The 20,454-nt window shown below is 42.4% G+C and overlaps 1 protein-coding gene across 1 annotated transcript in view; it reads left to right on the top strand.

Annotated features, from left to right (window-relative positions):
• Nucleotides 1–13,367: 13,367 nt before the first annotated feature.
• Nucleotides 13,368–20,454, top strand: part of syndig1l (synapse differentiation inducing 1-like) — a 28,152-nt gene continuing 21,065 nt past the window's right edge. Inside the window, exon 1 of the mRNA XM_053445728.1 lies at nucleotides 13,368–13,880. Within this exon, the coding sequence (XP_053301703.1) occupies nucleotides 13,368–13,880 (513 nt within the window). The remainder of the gene's footprint in view (nucleotides 13,881–20,454) is intronic.

The raw sequence follows: 20,454 nt of genomic DNA, 5'->3' as shown, positions 1-20,454 counted from the left end.
GCCAACACTTTCTTGTTTGGCCATAATTTCAAGTGACCGGCTGCTTTACCCTTATCAGTCATGAGATTATGAACATATGCATAAGGCTACACACAGGAGAGGCTTATTACACTTTTGATTAAACAAATCCGCGATTACTTAATTCTCTTATCTTGAAACGTATTCATTAGAGCAGCTGACGGTAAAGATTTATTATGCACAGTTGAACTGAGCGAACCATGTTCACTGTTCACTCCGACAAGTGACTTTGTGGTTTGAGGATTAATCTTTTTGAGAAGGTACATGCCTGAATAAACTTGACTAGATTTTTAAAGTTCTTTTTTTGGACCACTTTTATGTCTACTTCCACTTTTACTCACCAGAATTCATTCATCTGAACACATTTGAAAAATACATCAAAATATGAATAACTTAGACTCTATGTGTAGAAATAGCTGCATATCCTCTACAGCGAATGATTTTGATTTGATGAATAAGTCAAGAATTAATTACAATTTCTATTAAATGTACATTTAAATATTTGTCGCACTTTCGATCAAGGATAGTATTACAGGGGCGCTCCAATGAAATCCTACTTTCGTGAACTTCTCTTTACTGAAATAAAAGACGCCCGCTTTCCTTTTGACAGCCACTATGTAAACTGGACACTGGGTGTAGTGTTACTCTGAGCACAGTGAAGTGAACCACAGTGATGATTTTTAGCATTTGCATATCAACAAAGAACAAATATATTTCTTGTGGAAAATTCCATAAGGGGATTTCTCCAGGTACGGTGGCTTCCTCCAACAGTCCAAAGACAAGCAGATTGGGTTTTGGTTAATGGGAGCCTCTTAATGGAATAGAGTGAATGGTTAACCCTGCGATATGCTGGTGACCTGTACAGGTTGTATGCTGCCTCTCGCCCAACGTCACCTGGGGTTGGCTCCCTCCAACGAGACACGAAGGGGTAAAAATGTAGATCCACACAAAGACCTGAGAAACTTTTCAAATAGGAGGACTGATTGATTTCCAATGGCAGTGGGAGGGGGGCAATCAAGCGTAATTGAAGACTCCTCTAAAGCAAACTGTAGTCATGAATGTACTTTAGAGATGGAGCTGGAGTTGAGAGATACTGTACAGTCTCCGTCTTTCTTGACAGGCTCAAAGCTTTCTCCAATAATCTGCTGTGACTGCTCTCTTATTGAAACGAGAATAAAATTCGCGACACATTTCAAAGTCCATTTAGAGCAGTGTGTGTTCAGCACAAAGGAAACGTCCGCTCTCGGTGCGCTTATTTTTAGACCTTTATTTTATGAAATTTTCTTTTGTTCTCTGTTTCGTTTGGTGGAGAGAACAGGAAGCTCTGTGAAACAGAAGCTCTGATCTGCTCTCATTGTGATTGTGAAATCCAATTAATGCATAAACAAAGTTAAAGTAATCGCTAAAAGTGAGTGGGACTTCATTTAAATTACTGAAACGAGTGCTGTGCATTTAAATGCCCTTGAAGTCCCTGGATGAAACGCTCAGTTGAAAAATACTCAACACTTTCTGCTGGTTTTCTTTGTCTGCTGAGTTCAGAGAGATGACGGTGGTGAGTTGACGGCACGCGGGCGGCAATTCTGTTTCTGCAGCACCAGTGGCTCTCTGCTGCAGCTGAGCATATGTGACTGATGTTACCTACTGATCTTACCTTCAGTGGAAGGCTTAGAGGGATATGGAGACCACAAAAACATATTTTTTTCTGAACCACAAGGTGGTTCAGCTTAGTATGCCAGATGTGATCCTTCAGTGCTTCTGCATTCGCCACATTAAACACACAAAACTATAATTAGACTCTTTCAGCTAATACAAAGACACACCACTTCAGCCACTGTAAATATGTACAGTTAGCTAAGCAAATTGGAAACATAGCCTACACACACTCTCAACGGTTTTTGTGGTTCTTAACAGGTTTTATTCTTCATCCGATCAAATAATCCATTGAGTTGTTTTAGTACATATACAATAGATTATAAGAAGATTGATACATAATTCATCTACTTTCTCTCAGAAGATTGCTAGGAATTTGTGGTGTTCGGACTAGCAGTATCCCTGTGTCGTGCCATCAGGGCGAGCAGGGTGAGCAAGGCAAGCAGTGCCTGACCTGATGAAGCTAAAAGTAGATATGAAATATACAATGCATGAGCAATGCATATCCTTTAATATGATCTCAGAACAGTTTTCATTTTGTCATTAACTGCCCACTCGTGGCTTCTGACTAACAGCCATGGCAACTCATTGTCTCGGCCATTTTCACGGCAGCAGCATGTTTTGTTCATGCAGGTTGAGAACAAAAGCTGGGATGTCTGTTGACCTGTTGCACTTATTATCATACAGCACGTGCCTGTTGAAACCGTTACTCCAGCGGTCTTGCCTTGCTAAGCCTTTAGAGGCAGCAGTAGGAGGTGAACAAAAATTGCACTGTAATGTATCATCTCTGCAAGATCTGCAGTAAGTCTAAGAAGTTGGAGACAATCTACAGTTACAAAAGAAGTGCAGCTGGAAGTTCAGTGTGTGTAAGCAGTGAGTGGGCAAAAAGAGAGAGGGTGTAACGACGAGTTGGAAGTTAGCAGTATTGCTGAGAACAGTAAATAAATGTTCCAACTCCTCAAGACCTAAGCCCAAGTTCATATACCCTCTGCTGTGAGATACCCTTGTCTTCCTCATTCTACTGCCCTGGTCTTCATCACAGCTATAAGATGCCCGGGTGTGTCTAGATTTATTCACAACCTTAAGGCTTCATATACATTGAATTTACAATATTGTTGGTGTAGTAACCTGCATTGAGATGGTGTTTTGTTTGGGTTTGGGGGTTCAACAGCTTTGCCTTTGTGTAAGTCACCTCATGCCACTGCAACAACTGAAGTGAACAGTGTAGGGTATCAACACCTACTTGGGTTGCGTCTGTACTTGACATTAATTGGTCTGTAGACGGGCGTACATCTAATTCTGCCATGTTGACAACTCGGCTAATGTATTTGAATAAAGTGATAGAAAAAAAACCTGAACTGGTCTACTTCCATGATTTCGTTGCCAGTGTTAAATCATTATCGTTTTTACTATCGGAAAAATTAACGTCCATGTGGTTGCCTCCATTTCTTTAATGGTTTAATGGTGTCTCAACCTCCAGCAATTGGTGTTTTCAAACTGCAAGCAATCCAAACCAAGGTTAAATTTGATCTGGACTGAGACCACGTCTTTCGGTCTGACAAAATGTTGGTAATTTGCTCCGGATCGTCGTCTGATGCATCTTTTACACCTGTTATTTTAGTTGTAAACTGAAAAGTCCAAAGGTCCGGACCAAACCAGGCAGGTGTAAAAACGACCTTAGAGTTGTAACCCTCTAAATGAGCTATTAATCTATAGTGTGAGTCAAATTTATTTGTGTAGCACATTCAGAACCAGCAGGAGTTGTAGCACAGCGCTTGAGACATAAATTTTGATGGGCTACAGTGGGCCACAACGACCTAGGTAAACATTTTCCTCTACTGTCATCTGGATCCACTTTGTAGAAGTTATGGCTCCTCCAAACTTTATTCTCACATTGACGCTCATTAGTATTCCCCCTGTTCCTCTGCTGAGAGGTAAGAGTGACTGCAGATGTTGTAACTCTGAGCACGACACTGTCGATGAGTCTTCTACCTTCTAAATTCATTTGGGAGAGGGTCTCAGAGGTGACAGATGAAATCATGAGGGGGAAAGAAGACGTTAGGAGCGGAGTACAAGGCACCTCAGGTGTTAAAGAATTCTCTCCGTGCGGCTGCCATTATCCCAGTGTGCCTGCCTCCTCTCTGAAAACCAACTGTAAGCCGCAGAGCCCAGGGATATTAAATTACTGCCCTAATGTTCTGTGCCATAGGAATTGGAGTCATCTCGACACAACAAATTGGATCTCGCAGCTCATCTACAATGCAAGGCATGCCCATAGGTGTGGCGTCAAGCTGAATGACCGCCTCTAACAAGCAGAGGAGGATTTGTTTGAGATCTGCGGAGCGACAGGCGGTTCAGTGGTCAGGCCGGATTCGGAAAAATGGAGGAGTGACGGGAGGAAGAAAAGCTGTGTATGATATCCGTGATTGATGGGTTTCTGATGAGGTCCTGAGTGCAGCTGGCCAGTGGATCTGAATCTATTTGTCAGATATGATTGTGGTGATATTGAGTTTGAGAGAGAGATAGGGGGGGGAAATAGGGAAAAAGAAGACAGTGGATGACAATGTGGGGGGGGGGGGGGGAACATAAAGACCGAGAGGGGGAGGAAGAGGAAATAACAGGCAAGAGTGCAGGGTGAGAGCAGAGAGTGGTTTGAAGGAAATGTTGAAATGGAGGTGCGATCCGTGTTTCAGAGCACTCAGGCTATTACAGCACCTGTCAGAGCCTTCGCCCTCCTTCCTCTCCCCTGTTGTCCACCCCTCGGCCATCCTCAACAATGATCAGTGCCGCTACATTTTCGATCCCCTCACTTCCTGACTATTTGTCGACCTTCTTTTTCTGCCCTCCTTGTTTGCAGCGCGGTTCAAACTCCAAAAGCACAATATATTGTACATGAAAGGAAAGGAGGCGTCGGGAGCGCTGATCCCTCGGTGGAAGCTCGGAGGATTTATCTTTAAAGATCAAAATGACAAGATTGTGGTCAGGACTCCACTTATGTGCTGTTTAAGACGATTTAGATCCCAGATAATGATATGGGATTTCAGACCTGGTGCCGGGAATACATTTGAAGTCCATTCACTCAAATGAGCTTCTTCATCTGCACATTAACCCTGTTGAAGCTGCCTTGAACTTTAAATGACGACCTTCTTCTTAGGAGTCAGAACATTAACCGTGCCTTTTAATGAGTTGTCGCGTATAAGTCATATACCACACAGTACATTTTTACACAGATATTTACATTCAGCATGGTCATAATAGTAGGACACAGGCTTTCATATACGTTTATCGTTTATGTCTGAGCTCGCCTTTTTAATCATGTCTGGTTTCTAAATATAAAATACACCAGTAAAAAGACATTTATAGAGAGGAGCCCTTCAGGAGACTGCTGGAGCCGGAAACTGCTGCACTCCTCACTTTTCATTTCCACACAGCGTCAAAAGAATTCGTCCAGAAACTATTACAGATATTTGTGGAACTTAATTCCCTTCACTCGCACTCTTGCACAATAACAGCTTGTTATATTCCAACTCCAGATTACAGTTAAGAGCATTTCAATTGCATTAGAAAGGCAGCAAGTGTGCAGACTATTCATGACGGTCCGACAGAACTTTCTCCTCACATCCTACGGTGTGTTTTTTTGTGTGTATTACCTTTTTGTACAATACAAACAACAAAAAAGTGTTAGAAAGGGCAGGGGATTTATAGTGTGACCCGCCCATAGCTTCACGTACAGGACGACTGGAAAATGCAATACTTGGTTTGTCCCTATCCTCTCAGGGGTCCCACGGGTGCAGCTCCTAAAATAAAGCCCCTACGGCGACAAGCATAATGATCCGTCCGTGTCCTGGTTAAAGTAAAGAAGGGTTGCAGCTAAATATTTACTATAAATGCTGAGAGGGAATAAACGGAGTGTTCTGAGTTGTGTCAGCTTTTATAAATCTGCAATTATTGTCATCGCGTCAATGATTTTTATTGATGGCCTTCATGTTTTAGAACCAAATAAACAACATTCAACTTTATAGTCACATGATAATAATTCTGACTGTGTTCATGTGGTTTGGTTGGGTTTGACTTAAGGCAGCCAAGCAACCCACTGATGTTGCCAACATCTGATTGGTGGTTTGTGACATCACCACAGACACACACTCACACACACACACACACACACACACACACGCACACACACTCACACATACACACACACACACCGAGACATCGAACCCCATTCAAGCTCTATGCTGAGATTGAAAGAAGTTAGAGTGACTAATTTGAGCTCCACTGACCTGTCAGAGTGCCTTCTCTTCCACTTGAACTAATCAAATCAGTTGGCTCGTGCAGACATTACCGGTCCACTGGTTCCCAGAGCAGCTCTCTGCCCTGTCCCCTCTCATGAACTCATGAGAGGGGACAGCACAGTCGAATCCCATCACTGCCCAGTGTGATGACGACTGGGTGGTACTTATTTACACTTGTTGTTTATTGACACTTATTAGTTATGCTTATTGAAGCGGAAACTGGTTTTGTTTAGTCTTGTATTCAATTGAAAGGATATTTTTGGACAAACATATACATTTAATGGTGCTTTCCACATTTCACACATAGCTACTATATATCAACAATTTACCAACTACCCCCTTTTTAAAGATTATTTAGATTTAAAAAAAATATTTGCACTACATTATATATATATAAATTTTAGTGCAAAATATTTGCACTACTACATTATATATATATAATGTAGTGCAAATATTTTTTTGAAACTTCTTGTATATATATATATATATATACAAGAAGTTTCCGTATATTGAATGGCTTTTAGACTTTATAATGAGACTATGAAGAATGAAATCTGAATATATGAGTCGAATGTTTAAATATACTGAATGAAATCAAGAATGACTGTTTGGATACATTGATTCAATGTTTAAATATTATGGAATGGAACTTGAATATATAGAAATAAATCTGAATATATTGATGGGATGTCAGATTTTATTCATTCCATATATTCATATATATTCCAACTCTAGTTACACCCCCACACACACACACACACGCAAATATAAGTGTTCAGTGAAAAGTGAACGCATGTATTCAGGGAGGCTGGACTCTCCTCCTCCTCCTCCTTCTCTTCCTCATCTCAATCCGCGTCTCTGAACACACTGAACCTCCTCGCAGCAGGACACGCTCCTTCTCTCTCTCACGCACAACCACACACGTACACGCGCGGATAGGAGGTGGTCGGTTTAACTTTTAGGAGGCGCAAACGTTTCGGTCGACTCTCAAGGCAAGCGGTTTTACTGGTACGGGGAGAGAGACCTTGATATTTATAGAGGATAGAGGGAGAGAGCGGGGTTGGGAGGCAGTGACGGTGGGTGTCTCTCTCTCTCTCTCTCGGAGCGGAGAGACCCGTTCGTCACTAAGTGTTCGGCTGTTTCTTCAAATGAGAAAGTCTGAGAAATGTGATGTCCTGTTCGGCGGACGACTCAGCCACGATGCACAGGCGGGGACGCACCGGTGTTTGCAGCCGTCACATCATGTTTGGATTGTGGAGAAGTCAAAGGTAGGTAACTATCAATACAGATTCGCCGATTTAGTATTTAGATGTTTGTTTTGTTCACAGTTTGCGCTCTGCTCCCTTTCTAAGATGAAAAATGCGAAATAAATGTATATTTTTTATTCTGGGGAGTTTTTACGCACGACAAACACCTATATGTGTGTATTTTACGCACGTGTTCATCGTGGTGAATAGAATAGAAAGAACTGTGAGCATGTGTCGCAATTTGTCCACTGTGATGGAAGAGCTGGAGGAATGTTGTTGATGATAATGAACTCCGCACAGTCTCCACCTGCGACTGCCGGAGCATCAATCCCACATCCCCATGTGTGTGTGTGTGTGTGTGTGTGTGTGTGTGTGTGTGTTTGCTTCAGGCATGAACTCATCAAGTCTCTGTGTGGGCTCTCTGCCTCAACACTGCACACAGATCACAGATTACATGGTGCATTGGGGATATTTCTCATCCTGTAAACAAAGAAAGCTGCGAGAGGAGAACAAAATAGCAATGATCCATGAAGGGGTGGTTCAGTGTCTGCACGCAGTGTTTGTCTTAATCTCAAGAATCTAAGAAACAAAGTAATTTGTTGAGGTTAATCAATATTTTGGTAAATATGAGAAAAACACGATAAATGAAAAGATGCATGGAGAACTCAGTTTATATAGCCTATGTGTACACACACACATACACACACACACACACACACACACACACACTCATAGAGAGAGCTATAGACACCCACTTTTTTGCTCCGATCTACCCGTGGTGCCCGCAACAACTGGGACAGCAGAAGGGATAGTGATGTCAGGTCTGATCGCTGCGTGAACTGCAGCCCTAGTAGATGGAGCTGAGTCGAGAACGTGGCTGGTCCACAACACACAACCATTATCTATACCCCTTTCAGATTAAAGGGTCACGAGGGGCTGGAACAAAAATGTTATATAGGCTATATAAATGGTTACTATTTGTTATTATTTTATGATATTAATTTGAGACTGAATCCATGACACATCTATTTATCCATCCATCCATCCATCCATCCATCTATCCCTCTGTCTATCTATCGATCTATCTATCTAATCAAATCTAAATTCTGGTGTTTTGCCATCAGATCATACTGGAGACCATGTTCAGTAGACAGTGAAGCCAACTTAGTGTGAGCCCGCCTGTCACTTACAACAAACCACTCTAGCAACAGTGTACATGGCTGATATTGACAGGAGCCCCGCGCTGAATTATTCAAGCATGTGGCTGAGATTTTCAACGGTGGATTTACACATCAAGGGACACTTTAAAACATATGACGGAGATGTGGAAATGACAGAGGCAGGTGCTCTGAGTGTGGGGGCACGAGGCGCCTGAGGAGTCCTGACTCCTGGGTCCTCGCTGAGGGTTGAATGTTTCATCAGCTCTTGAGACAGACGTGTGGACAGACCGCTCGGAGTATCAGCAGTGGCTGCTGACACAGGAATAGAATTCAGATGAAAGTGAAGTGGATCATGACATTTTGACACAGAGGATAAAGGATCAGAGGACTCCGAATCAGGGGTTAACTGACAAATCTGCTGTAGGATGTATTTGCATTTTAGTTGATGAGCTCTCATGCATTGTCCCATTGTGTGGTCATCAATAACTACCTGCCGTCGCCTCATTATGCTTATTATACGCCAGCCCTTGCTTCCACTATTAGATTATCGGAAGATGAAGTTGTTGTTGTCGAGCAAAGCGAGCTGATCTCCTCGTGACGTATCCAGGAGAAAGCTGCAAGAGACATGGCCTGGATGAAGTGGGTTGGTAAACATGGCCGACAGCTAAGACACATTGGTATTCCGCTGCATCCTGCCACGCTGGCCTCGAGGCCTGGCTGATAATACCCACTCCCGGCGTCAGGGTCAGAGGTCTGGGCTTGATTGGCAACCGGCTGACACAGGGAAACAGAGTGTGCTGACTGTAGTCTAATGGGGTTGGAGTGCACAGACGTATCAGCGGGGCTGGCATGTTAGCAATGCCGCAGACAAATTCCCACCCACCCTCCGCACCTGGATGCTTACAGGTTGTCCGCCAATCTATTAGCCCCCTTGTCAGACACCTCTGGGCTCTGGTACACGGCGGCACCGCGGCGCACACGGTTCCTGCGCTCGTGCCATTTCTGTCGTGCTGGATTGTTTTCCTCGCGACAGCGCTTGCTCTGCCTCATTCGCTTTCAGCAACACCTCCCAGCTCTTTATTCCTCCCAGCCGGTGCAGTCTGCCTGAATGCACTCAACCAGAGAATCACATACAAGTGTGATCTCTCTCTCTCTCTCTCTTTCTCTTCCACCCCTTCTCCCTCTCTGTCTTTTTAGGAGCCGTTTCTTTCCTCCAACAAACACATCCGCCCACTCACACACACATATATTTACTCGCAGCCATACATGCACAAAACACGCACGGAACCATGATTATTTCTATAACATACAGTTTATCTGCTCCGATTACAAGATGTACTACATTGCTGAGCTCGCACTCTTATGGCTTATTCTCTGTTAAAAATTGCCGTCAACCACAAAAAGTCCTGCTCTGCACCGGCAACGCGGCAGCAAACACCCAAACGATTTGTCAGAGCATCCCTGAGTAATGACGCCAAGAATAATCCGCTGTCAGCTTGTGGCACTGGTGCAGAGTAGCTCTACAGTGTTTGCAACAGGACAGTACTTCAAAGAATACTTAATATGGCTTTATGAGAGCCACCGCTTGTGCTTCCTCCGACCCTTTCAAAGAGTTTATTACCATTGATCTGGTCTCTAATACCTGGTCTTTTTGGGAAAAACCTTAATGTAGAGAAAATAGGAGGGTCATTTTTGTCTGAGCCATTTTGAAATCCTGTGTTGTTTCTCCCAGCATCAAATCTAAATCGTGAAATAGAAGTAATGTGTTCTATTCCAGACTGTCTCAAGTGCTTTTTGTTAATCCCAGCACTGCTTCAGTATTAATGCGGCAGTGATTTATTGATGCTATGTGCTATTTGTCTGCCCCTTGTAACTTAAGTGCAGCTTTAGGAAATGCAAATGCTTTCTGACGTTTTAAAAACTCAGGGACATGTATCATCAAAGTTGTCGTTGACACCTCATTAAAAAAGCCATAAATAGAAAGCAGCACAAATTAAAAAATTTCAAAGAACAGATGAACTCCATGTCCAGAAAATATGTCTTCGTTTTTCGCCAAACCTACTGGGGATATCGCAGTTAAGATGCAGCGACAAACTATTACCCCTGGAGCATCCAGGACGGTTAGCCGAAAGCAACTTTGGCAGGGCAGGCGCCACCATTAGGTTTTAACTAGAGTGTTGGTTTGAACAAAATGTTTGTTTTAAATATTTTAGTTCGCCTTTGGGTCAAGTATGATCAAGTTGGCTGGGCTATCTAGTCGATTGTTTATGCTGCATGTGACTTTATTCTGGGAAAACATCGGGTCTGGGTTTTGTTTGGACACAAAAAAACAAAATCCCTGTCAGTTCGAGGTCGGACTAGTTCGTTTTCTTACAGAAAATTGCGGCCCCAGCCACGCTCCAGTTTGATCCCGGGTCAGAGAGCATCCCGCCCCAGAAAAAGCAGCAGGGTGTCACACCTGACAGCAGCATCCACTGTAGATAACAACCTCAAGCACCTGGTCATCTTTCGTCTTACACACGAATTTCCTCACAACAAGGAAACTCACACTTTCAAGAACTGCATGAGTGTGCGTTGCCTGGAGCTGTTGGCGGACCAAAGGGCATGCTGGTGTGGTACAACAACATCAGCACAATTCAGGCGCAGGAGGTCCAACAGGGAGGAACCACCAAAACTTTGTTGGCTCTCCGGTGCTTACTGAGCTGCAGGAAGCCTGGGAGCGTGGCATGTGTTTTATTCATGGGGCAGAAAACATGAAAAGTATAACAGACGAAAAGCCAGCATGAGGGAAAATGAGGAAAGTTCATAGAAAAAAAATAAAAGTGTACAATGAAAAGAGTGAGAGAATCTAAGAAGCAAGTGACGACTCCATAAACAAAATGTGACTGGCTCTACCTTTCTTGTTTTATCAACATCCATGAGTTGTCCTCTGAGAAATCAAGGGAAATGTTGAAAAGCTCCCTATCTCGCTAAGGGAAAGACAGTAAAAATAAATTCTCGGATCTGCCCCAAAATTTATTGGGCTCTTATTTGACCCTTACCATATTCTTCCAATAAAATGGACAGGGATGAATGTATTACCTCGTTGGTGGAGGTCAATAAAGAATTAAAGAAGAAGGTTAAAAGTGAAACCTCTATGGGACAGAGCAGAGTTAAATGTATATAGTTAAAATGTTACCACACTGAACCATGAGGTGATTTTCTGTTAGTGTCCCCCTCAAGCTGTGATGCAATGCGACATCTGTGTAGTCGATGTCCTTATTCAATTGGCGACCATTCCTAGTCCTGTTCCATGACAGAAAATAACAATTTTAAAGAGACAGTCTAAATATTTCCTTACGCTGGATCTTTAAACGCATGAGTAACGTAGAAGATAAAACGTTGAGCAAAAATAACACACAAATTAAAACTTAATTAAAAATTTGATTGAAATTGTTGTTTGCCGAATACGAATCAGTAGAGGTTTCTGACCACGATTACACAAAGGATGAAGAAAATATCAAATCATCTGCGAGATGATCAGTGTGCAAGTTATTAACCTGTGAGCCAGACAGATATTATCCACATCCCATCGCCATAAGGCCATTTTGCATTATGTTTAATCTTGTTGCCTTCAGCTGGGAATAACGTAGTCTTTTACTGGGTTTGGTAATATTGCAGCAAGCCAGCCAAACACGATTGGGGTCAGGACCCTGATAAATAATCTGCTTTTGGCATTTCGATTTTAAATGGAGATTAATCAGACAGAGGTGAAGGGGGCCAAATGAGAAGCAGGGAACTCTGGGTTGTTTCTGCAGAGCGTAGAAACAGCTGGGAGGGTGTTTTTGAATCATTTTGATGGTTACATGTAAAGTGTGTGACAGTTGGTCTATCCTCTGTGGGAGCAGAAATCCTTAGTATTCCACTGTATGACTGGGATTCAAATGATATTTTACAGGATACTGATCGATATTCAACTTACTTAAAATGCAATTTCCAAGATTAACCATGTTAATGATGATGTGCATCTCCTGATCTTGAAATGTCAGAGATGTAACATGGTAACTTCCCCGCTGTTGCTCTCTGATCATTTCATTTTAATTAGGAGAATTGTATAAAAGCAAAATGTCAACAACAACCAAAAATCAATCAAACCTGAATGGAATTGATCCACTCACTAATTCACCATTTTGAATTAATTGGCTCATGATATTCAAATTGTGAATCCTCTCATTCCATAGAAAGGAGGCCGACTGGGTCGTCTCAGTCAACTCATCATCTTTAATTCATCATCCTCACGTTTTAAGCTCTGCTATCTGGGCTTTTCTGCTCAACTTCAAAATGTTTTGAATCTTTTGTTCACATAGTAATGAAAACTTAAGAATAAAGCCTTATACTAACATGGATGTGGAGGATTAAAGCCCTCTAAGCTGTATAAGTGTGTACGACAGCGAGGCTTGTGACACCAAATAACAATTCTAGCATAACAGCCTCATTAGCTGCACAGAAGACAAGTGTGCATCGAGACAGCGAGAGGATAATATGCAGAACTTTTTTGAAGTAGCTGGCAGTATCGCTTTGATATGTTGTTGTGCACGGGGATATGTGTGTGAGTGTGTGCTAGCTCATGTAGCCAGCGTGTGGAAGGAAATTAAACTTAATTGAATCATCTGCGGGGGGGGGGGCAGCCCTTGACAAGCTAGACGTGGTTACAGTTGTTGCCGCTGAGGGAGCGACAGCTAAACTTTGAACCTGTCTGAGCCACTGTTTGGTAAATTGTCACCAAACTGTTACCTGCTGGTAGATGTCGAATGAAATTCCCCCTCCGAGTTCTAAACCCCCTCTCCTTGTTGCTTTGTGTCCTCTGCAGGTTCCACAGTGCTGAGTTCTGAATGACATCAGCGTCTTAACTGACATCAGCGCACGTCACCGAGGAGCCTACTTCACCCGTCGCCCTTCCATATCCTCGTTAAAATCGCTGAGAAGCTCCTCCTGCTGACCTTTTGACCGCCGCTGCTATGGAGAACCTCAGTGAGCTCCAGAACCCGTTGTTGGACAAGAACAGTAAGCACGTGGTCAACGGCTACGGGGGAGACTTCCCTAATAACCAGTACCAGGAAAACATTATCAATTATTTCACTGGAGGTGGCGAGGGAGGAGGAGGAGGAGGAGGCGGAGGAAAAGTGAACAACAGCAGCGTAGTTAGCGGAGGGGGTTTCAACACCAACGGGAAGGTGAAATCTCAGCAACTTTTGGACGCCACCTCGCTGCATCTGGCAGTAGAGGCCTTCTACAGGCCCAACTTCATCCTGTACAAGGAGGACAGCGGCAGCATCAAGGCTAAGGAATACAAAAGTGAGTGCTGCGAGACCACCTTCACAGAGAAGAAGGCGAAGGAGGCATCCAACACCGCAGGGGCGGAAACACCTGGCACAGAGGACCCTCAGGCAAAGCTGCTGGAGGAGGGCGAGCATGTCAAGATTCAAACAGTTTCCTACGAGGTGGAGGAAGAGGAGTATGTGGAGTACGAGGTAAGAGAGAAACCAAGGAAACTTGCATTTGATCAGAATATATTTTTTGTAAACTTTGATCATTGTAATATCAAGGATCTTAACCCAGAGTTTTCCCTTTCGGCATCATCCAAAACTGTGCAGACCATCAAGGTTGCTTAAACTCTCCAAAGAGACACATACAAATGGATTTAATGATGATGTAATTTATTCAGAGGTCAGGGAGAAACTCGTGTGCTTTTGGTGTTTTTCAATGAAAGGCCCATTCGAGGTTGAGAAGTCACCCAAGCTCGGATACCTGTAGTGCTCTTGGGTTATCAGAGAGAAAAGAGCAGGCCGGCTTGTATTCCTGTGGTGTTCCCACACTTGTATCGCCACACCAAAGGATTGGTCTTGATGCCTGGACCACACTGACATTTTACCAGCCACAAATCCCATTTGAGCCACTGACCTTGGCTTCAATTCCCAACTGTTAAAATTTATCGTTAGATAATAATAAGTCACCCGTGTCTGCCTCACAAACACACAGAGAGATATTGGGTGCTACAGCATTAGCAACAGCATTTTTCCCCTCAGCTGGCACAAAGCTCTCTAAAGGATTTCAGGGATAGGACGGATGGAATTGGATGTCGAGTTTGTCCAGTTCCTGCAAGACCGAAGGGACTGAGGGACTGAGCACACACCTTCGGATCCGCTAGAACTAACCTGGTTTGGTGTGGTAAACATGGAGATGCTAAAATGCGAAGTGACATGAATATATATGCAGCTGCAGCTGGCTCACTCTGCAGTTTTAGAATTATAGAATTATAAATATAGAATAATTATTGAGGGTATAAAAAAAACTAATTAAAACCATATTCATTTCAAACCTCAAAGGAGTGCACAAGAGAAAAAACATGCAGATGCCAAAGAGCAATTCACCCGTAAATGTGATGAGGTTTTCTCCACATGTAAACGTAGTGCTTACTGTATGCACACAAATGGAGAGTTAGACTTTATGTTATGCACCAACTGGAGGCACCTCTTAGCCGTTCAAAGGTCAAGGGAACACATTTCCATATTGTTTTATTAATATGTTTCCCTTTCACGGACGAACATTAATAAGAAAGAAGCATCATCAGGCCCCACTTCCAGCGCCGCCACGCAAAGAGGAGAGAACACAGGGGGACTCATTATGCAGCCTCCATGCCTTCGACCACTGCCACCACAAAGTGTGGGATGTCTCCGCCACCGTCTGACACGATGCAAAGACCTCACACAAGAAAGCACTTCTGCTGACACACACATCCTGCATGTTGGCGTTCTACCAACACGCACAAAGACGTATGTGTTATGTAACCTGAGCCTAAAATGCTTGTTAGAAAACACATAACAGTTTATTTATTATTGATCATTATGTATTTACTCATCTTGCATTTTGCATGCTGGGCCTTTGGGGATTTCAACTTACAAATTGAGGGGGAAATATAGTTTTGTGTGTTTGTTTAGTATAATAGCGAGTGGATTTTTCTTGCAAACAAAGAAAGGTTAGGTTTATATTCACTTACCGGACAAAATTGAAGAATTGACTGCATTTGTTTCCACTTGCAAGATTTCCATCCATGAATGCTAGTTTGTAGCTTCTTGGCTAATTTTGTGAGCACATCGCTGCGCTACTTAATGTGTCAGCGCCACCTACTGTTGATCAGCAAAACAATTTGTGGTAGAGTGTAGACTCTGTCACCGACATGCTCGCTCTTGAATTATTCAAACAGGAAGTCAAGTGTATTCGCTTTGCTCAATATCACTACTAGTGGTCAAAACTGTAAGTGTGTTGTTAGCACTTGACTGTAATCAACAGCTATATGTGGCATTTACATAAATTCATGGTCAATTTAGGTTTTCAAGCCTCTAAGTGCTGAAATGGAAAAGGACTCTAACTTTCATTGTGATATAAATATTTCTGAATCAAAAGGAGAGATTGTAAAAGCTGGGTAACGCTTCACTGTTACTCCCCTTGATTAGCGTGTTCAATTGTGTTTGTGCATTTGAGTGTTTATTAAGCTACTACATAGATTCACCACATTAGTTAGAGTGCGTCTGTCGCCTGAAAACCTTTGTTTAAAAGGTTTGGCATTTAGTTTTAGTTTGGAAGTACAAATGTCTGTGCGTGTGTTTGTGTGTCCAAATTGCTGTGTGTAAGCACTTTATAGGAAGCGCTGTCTTTGAGGAAAAACTGTAACTTTTGCACCGGAGAGAAGTCTCATGTCTCTGCTTTGATTACGGGTAGAGTGCGACAGTTGTGCCGCTTTGTGCGACATCATGAGGACCTGTCAGCTCTACAGCAGTGGTGTATGAAAAGGCAGCATTTTCTGCTCTGAAGAGCATGATGGGGATATTTCACAAAATATTCATTATGTATTTATACTGCATGTGCAGTGCTTTTCTTTTTTCACAGTGACTTGATCGACAAATTATTATTAAGGCTTGATCAAACCAGCAAATCGCAAGGTAAGCAGATTCAGTCGATCGAACTGATTGAATTAATTGAAATATTTGCGGCACTGCTCACCCCCCCCCCCCCACCTCTCAAAAATCTCCACAGCTCAATTTTGATTTTAAAATTCCTAATCCCTCTCTGTCAAGTCAGCCTCTCATTATATGAAGCTTCTCCTTCAATACTTGAATTGATATTTCAAGAAAGAATCTATAAGGTGTAATGGCCTTCGACAGTCTGCAGTAAGAACAGAGTCTGTGCCCCGTAAAAAGGTGTTTTTGACCAATCATGTTTGGAATCGACTGTCTAATCCTCAATCATCGTAATCCGGCGACGCAGGATGATGGAGTCATTACAAATTCATATTATACGTGTTATCTGAAAAGTTTGCATCTGCGCTTTGAAACCAGAGAGAAAACCTGTGACGATCGCAGAAAGCTCTCTAAAAGATTAGAACACCGTCCTTAAAATTAAGCTGCCTAATAGAGCAGCAAATATGCCAAAATAGTACAATATTACCAAGCACACAACTTGACCTGTCCCTTCTATATAAAGATTATTACTGATCGAAAAAGGTCAGAGTTATTATCGGCCAAGAACTGGCAGAGGACTTGGCTTGGAGAAGTGACAGAGGAACCTTTAGAGGTACAGAGGGTTACGCTCATCCAGTTACACACAATATGAGAAACACGGGGAAATAACGAGCTTTAAATCATCACCAATTTCATAAAAGGTCATTAACTCCAGGCGGTACGCGATGTGCTCGTCTCGCATTCCCTTTTACTCGCAGATATTAAAAGCCTGTTGTATTTAGAACTCGTCAAAAAGGAAGTTAAAAGGAAGAATAAAGTGTTCTGTTCAATTTTTTCAAAGAGTTATTAAATACAGCAGAGATTATCCAATTATCAAAGTGCATGAGTAAATTACAGATAGCCTCCGAGGAGAGTCAGTAAAGTAGAGGAGAAATAAAATGTTCCTATGCTGTAATACCTGTCAAACCTGAAATGCAAACTAGTAGCTGTTAATGATATTACCTTTGTTTTACAATTTTTTTTAAAAATCTCTGTACAATTTAACCTCGAGCTGTCATTTAGAGCTCAGTAATCGCTGCAGAGGACAAACCTCTTTAATCAAGACACCAAAACAGCCAATTTTCACGTCCTGTTTAGATTAACTCAAGTTCTTTCTACTAAAATATGTTTTTACCTTTACAATACATTTTTCTTGTGATGTTCCTACAAAGTATATTTATAATTGTTCCACTTCCTTACTTTTGAACAATTAGAGACAAAAGATTGTGTCCTCAAGTAACTTCGCTTTCGGTCTTTCTCCTCCTCTTTTTCATCAACTTGTTTTTTTGCAGTGCAGTTGGTAAGCAAGGACATCGAATAAGCAGAGCACTTTCGCTGCAGAAGTGCCCTTGAGCAACGCACTGATTCTCTCCGAGTTGCAAGTTCACATATCTGCATTCTGAGCTCCAAGCAGGAGATAAAAGCGAAGGGAGATTTTGCCTCCAAAGGCCGACGAGCCCTGTACATTCCGTCCTCTGTGTCGGTTAACCAAGATAATCTGACTTTTTGTTATCAGCTCCAGTCTTAACAAGTTTACAGACAACAATACTGGAGGTCAGTAAACTGGACCCACTCCCCTCTTTCTCTGCTGTCCTCCTATAGTGTCTCATCTGCCATTGGAGACATGTTCACACATCGTCATCTACCCCCCTAAGAATCGCTCCTTTCCTCTGACTATCAGATTTACTGAGCCTGTCCACAATGCTGCTTTATGCACTAATGTCTAGTGCAGAAAAATATGTAAAACTGTATCTATAATCACTGGTGCAGTGTAGGTTATCCGAGGACGTAGAAGAAGACATGTCAAATCGGTGTGCAGGCTGACTCTTAAGTCCATGTTCTGCAATGCAATGTTCGCATGTTTCTTCAAATTGTATTAGTATTGATCCTATCACATGATCAGATCACACCTTCAATTTGAAACTGCCCTTCCTTGGGCCCTCAACAATACACATGCCAAGAGCCAAGCAAGATGTGTGTTCAACATAAGCCGTTTTAAAGACCTAACTGAGAATTGGATACGGAGTTTTCCCAGGGTCTGTCTTTCACACCTGCACAACACAGCGAGAGGTTCTCTGCACAAATACCTTCACAACAGCATCAAATCCTCCGTATAATTCAGACGAGAGGTGGAGCAGCAGGCAGAGGCAAGAACTGATGAATTAACTCTGCTGCGAAAGAACTGCGGAGGCCAGTGCGTGTCTGAAAGCAGCTACACAGAGAAACAGATGATACCACAGCGAACCTTGGAAGACTAGCACCATTTACCAAGTCCTCAGCTATAAAACCTGGGTGTGGTCTTTGACCTAAACCTGAGCTTCGAACACGAAGCTCAGGAAGGTTTTGCAATTGTATCTTTATTGTTTAAAATACATAGCCAAGGTTCAATCTTTTAGCTCACATAGAGACTTCGATATTAATAATTCATGCCCTTATTTCCTCTCACATTGACTACTATAACCCCCTCTATAGTCGCCTTACTCAGAAACCAATCACCTGTTTACAGTTAGTCTATAATACTTGGCTTTTAACTAAATCCCCCACATTTTCTGTAAGGGCTAAACAAATTCAGTTATTGTTATTATTAGACAGTCAGAGATTTCTGGAAATATTAGAAAGATTCTGTCAGAGGATCTCACGAGCATGAAATTGTAATTGGACAGATGTTGTCAGTGCTGCTGTGGCCAAATTTCCTGATGGTTAACAGGCAGCATTTATGAGACAAATTTGCAATTTGCTTTACTTCCTCTTTCATTCAGTTGTGTGACAGGAGAATCTGAATAATGTCAATAACAACAACACAAGTCACGCTCTGCTGCACTGACACACAATGGAAGTGATCATGAAAAATAGGCAGTGACAGAACTGAGGGTTTGTTTGCAGGAACTAACAGATGAGGAGGAGGGGGAGGGAGAATGTAGTCATTTTTCTGATTTGTGTGTCAGTTATGACAGAGAACGTGTAACAAATGACCTTAAGATGCCAGTCTGGACATTCATCACATTATGCAGTTATCTGCTAAATGGACGGTGATAGATGCAGTGACACAGACCGGGCTGAGGGGGGCCGTGGAGCTGCCTGCTGAATCGTAATAAACTGGGAGGCTCGACATGTGGCGTCTGTCTGGTAGATCTTATATCTTCTATATGTGGACCCGCCTGGCAGTGAAGGAGGAATAAAGTCACAGTACATGACAGACCTGGGTCTGGTCATTACTCTAACCTACTCACCTCCGCTTGTTATTTGTGGTGGATTAGCCTTGGTTAATGAACCAGCAGGAAGTGATTCACCTGGATTTTAACCAGATCCCATTGCTGCCTTTTGTCATCAGTTGAGTGTTCAGTTATTGTTTAATACACCCAAGAATGAGCCCTTTATATTTAAATAGGGTTTATTTACATGGGTAGAGGGTCGTCTCTACGGAGGGCGCCATGTTTTTTACAGTAGCCCAAACTGGGGGAAACTAAACACCTTTAGAGATATTTATGACAACTGAAGTCCACCACAGGTTCTCTGTCTTGTTTGTAAAGGGAGGGTGATGTGAGAGATATTCAGCAGCAACATACAACTTCACCTCTAGATGTCACTAAATTCTACCCACTGAACCTTTAAAGGTGGTGTTGGTCCCTGAGCGCTTCACCCATCTACACTCAACCAACTACATTATGAATGCTGGATGGTTCATATTTTGCTCTACTGCAAAAAAGCATGCATTCACTCCGGGAACATGAATCCGGTTTCCCTAAGTGAAATTAGTTTTAAATCAAAGCAAAAACAATCATACTACTCACATTACATGAGTTTATTCAATAACATCATGAGAAATTAGTGTATAACACTAATGTGATGCTACCAAGTATTGGAATTACCTTTAACTTTGTGGGAAAACGAGCCTCAAGCTGTGACTTGGTCATAAATACATTGAAAGAAGATGAGTAACTTTTACTGTTTAACTCTGTGAGACTCAGATATACTTCAGAATGTTGATGTTAACTGGTAGCTAATGAGAAGAAAATGCATTTAACAGCTGGAGTTGAATAATGACCGC

Source organism: Pleuronectes platessa, chromosome 17 (genome assembly GCF_947347685.1).
Source record: "Pleuronectes platessa chromosome 17, fPlePla1.1, whole genome shotgun sequence".
Taxonomy (NCBI): domain Eukaryota; kingdom Metazoa; phylum Chordata; class Actinopteri; order Pleuronectiformes; family Pleuronectidae; genus Pleuronectes; species Pleuronectes platessa.
The sequence above is the reverse complement of the archived record's forward strand: the minus strand, read 5'-3'. Positions and strand labels throughout refer to the sequence as shown.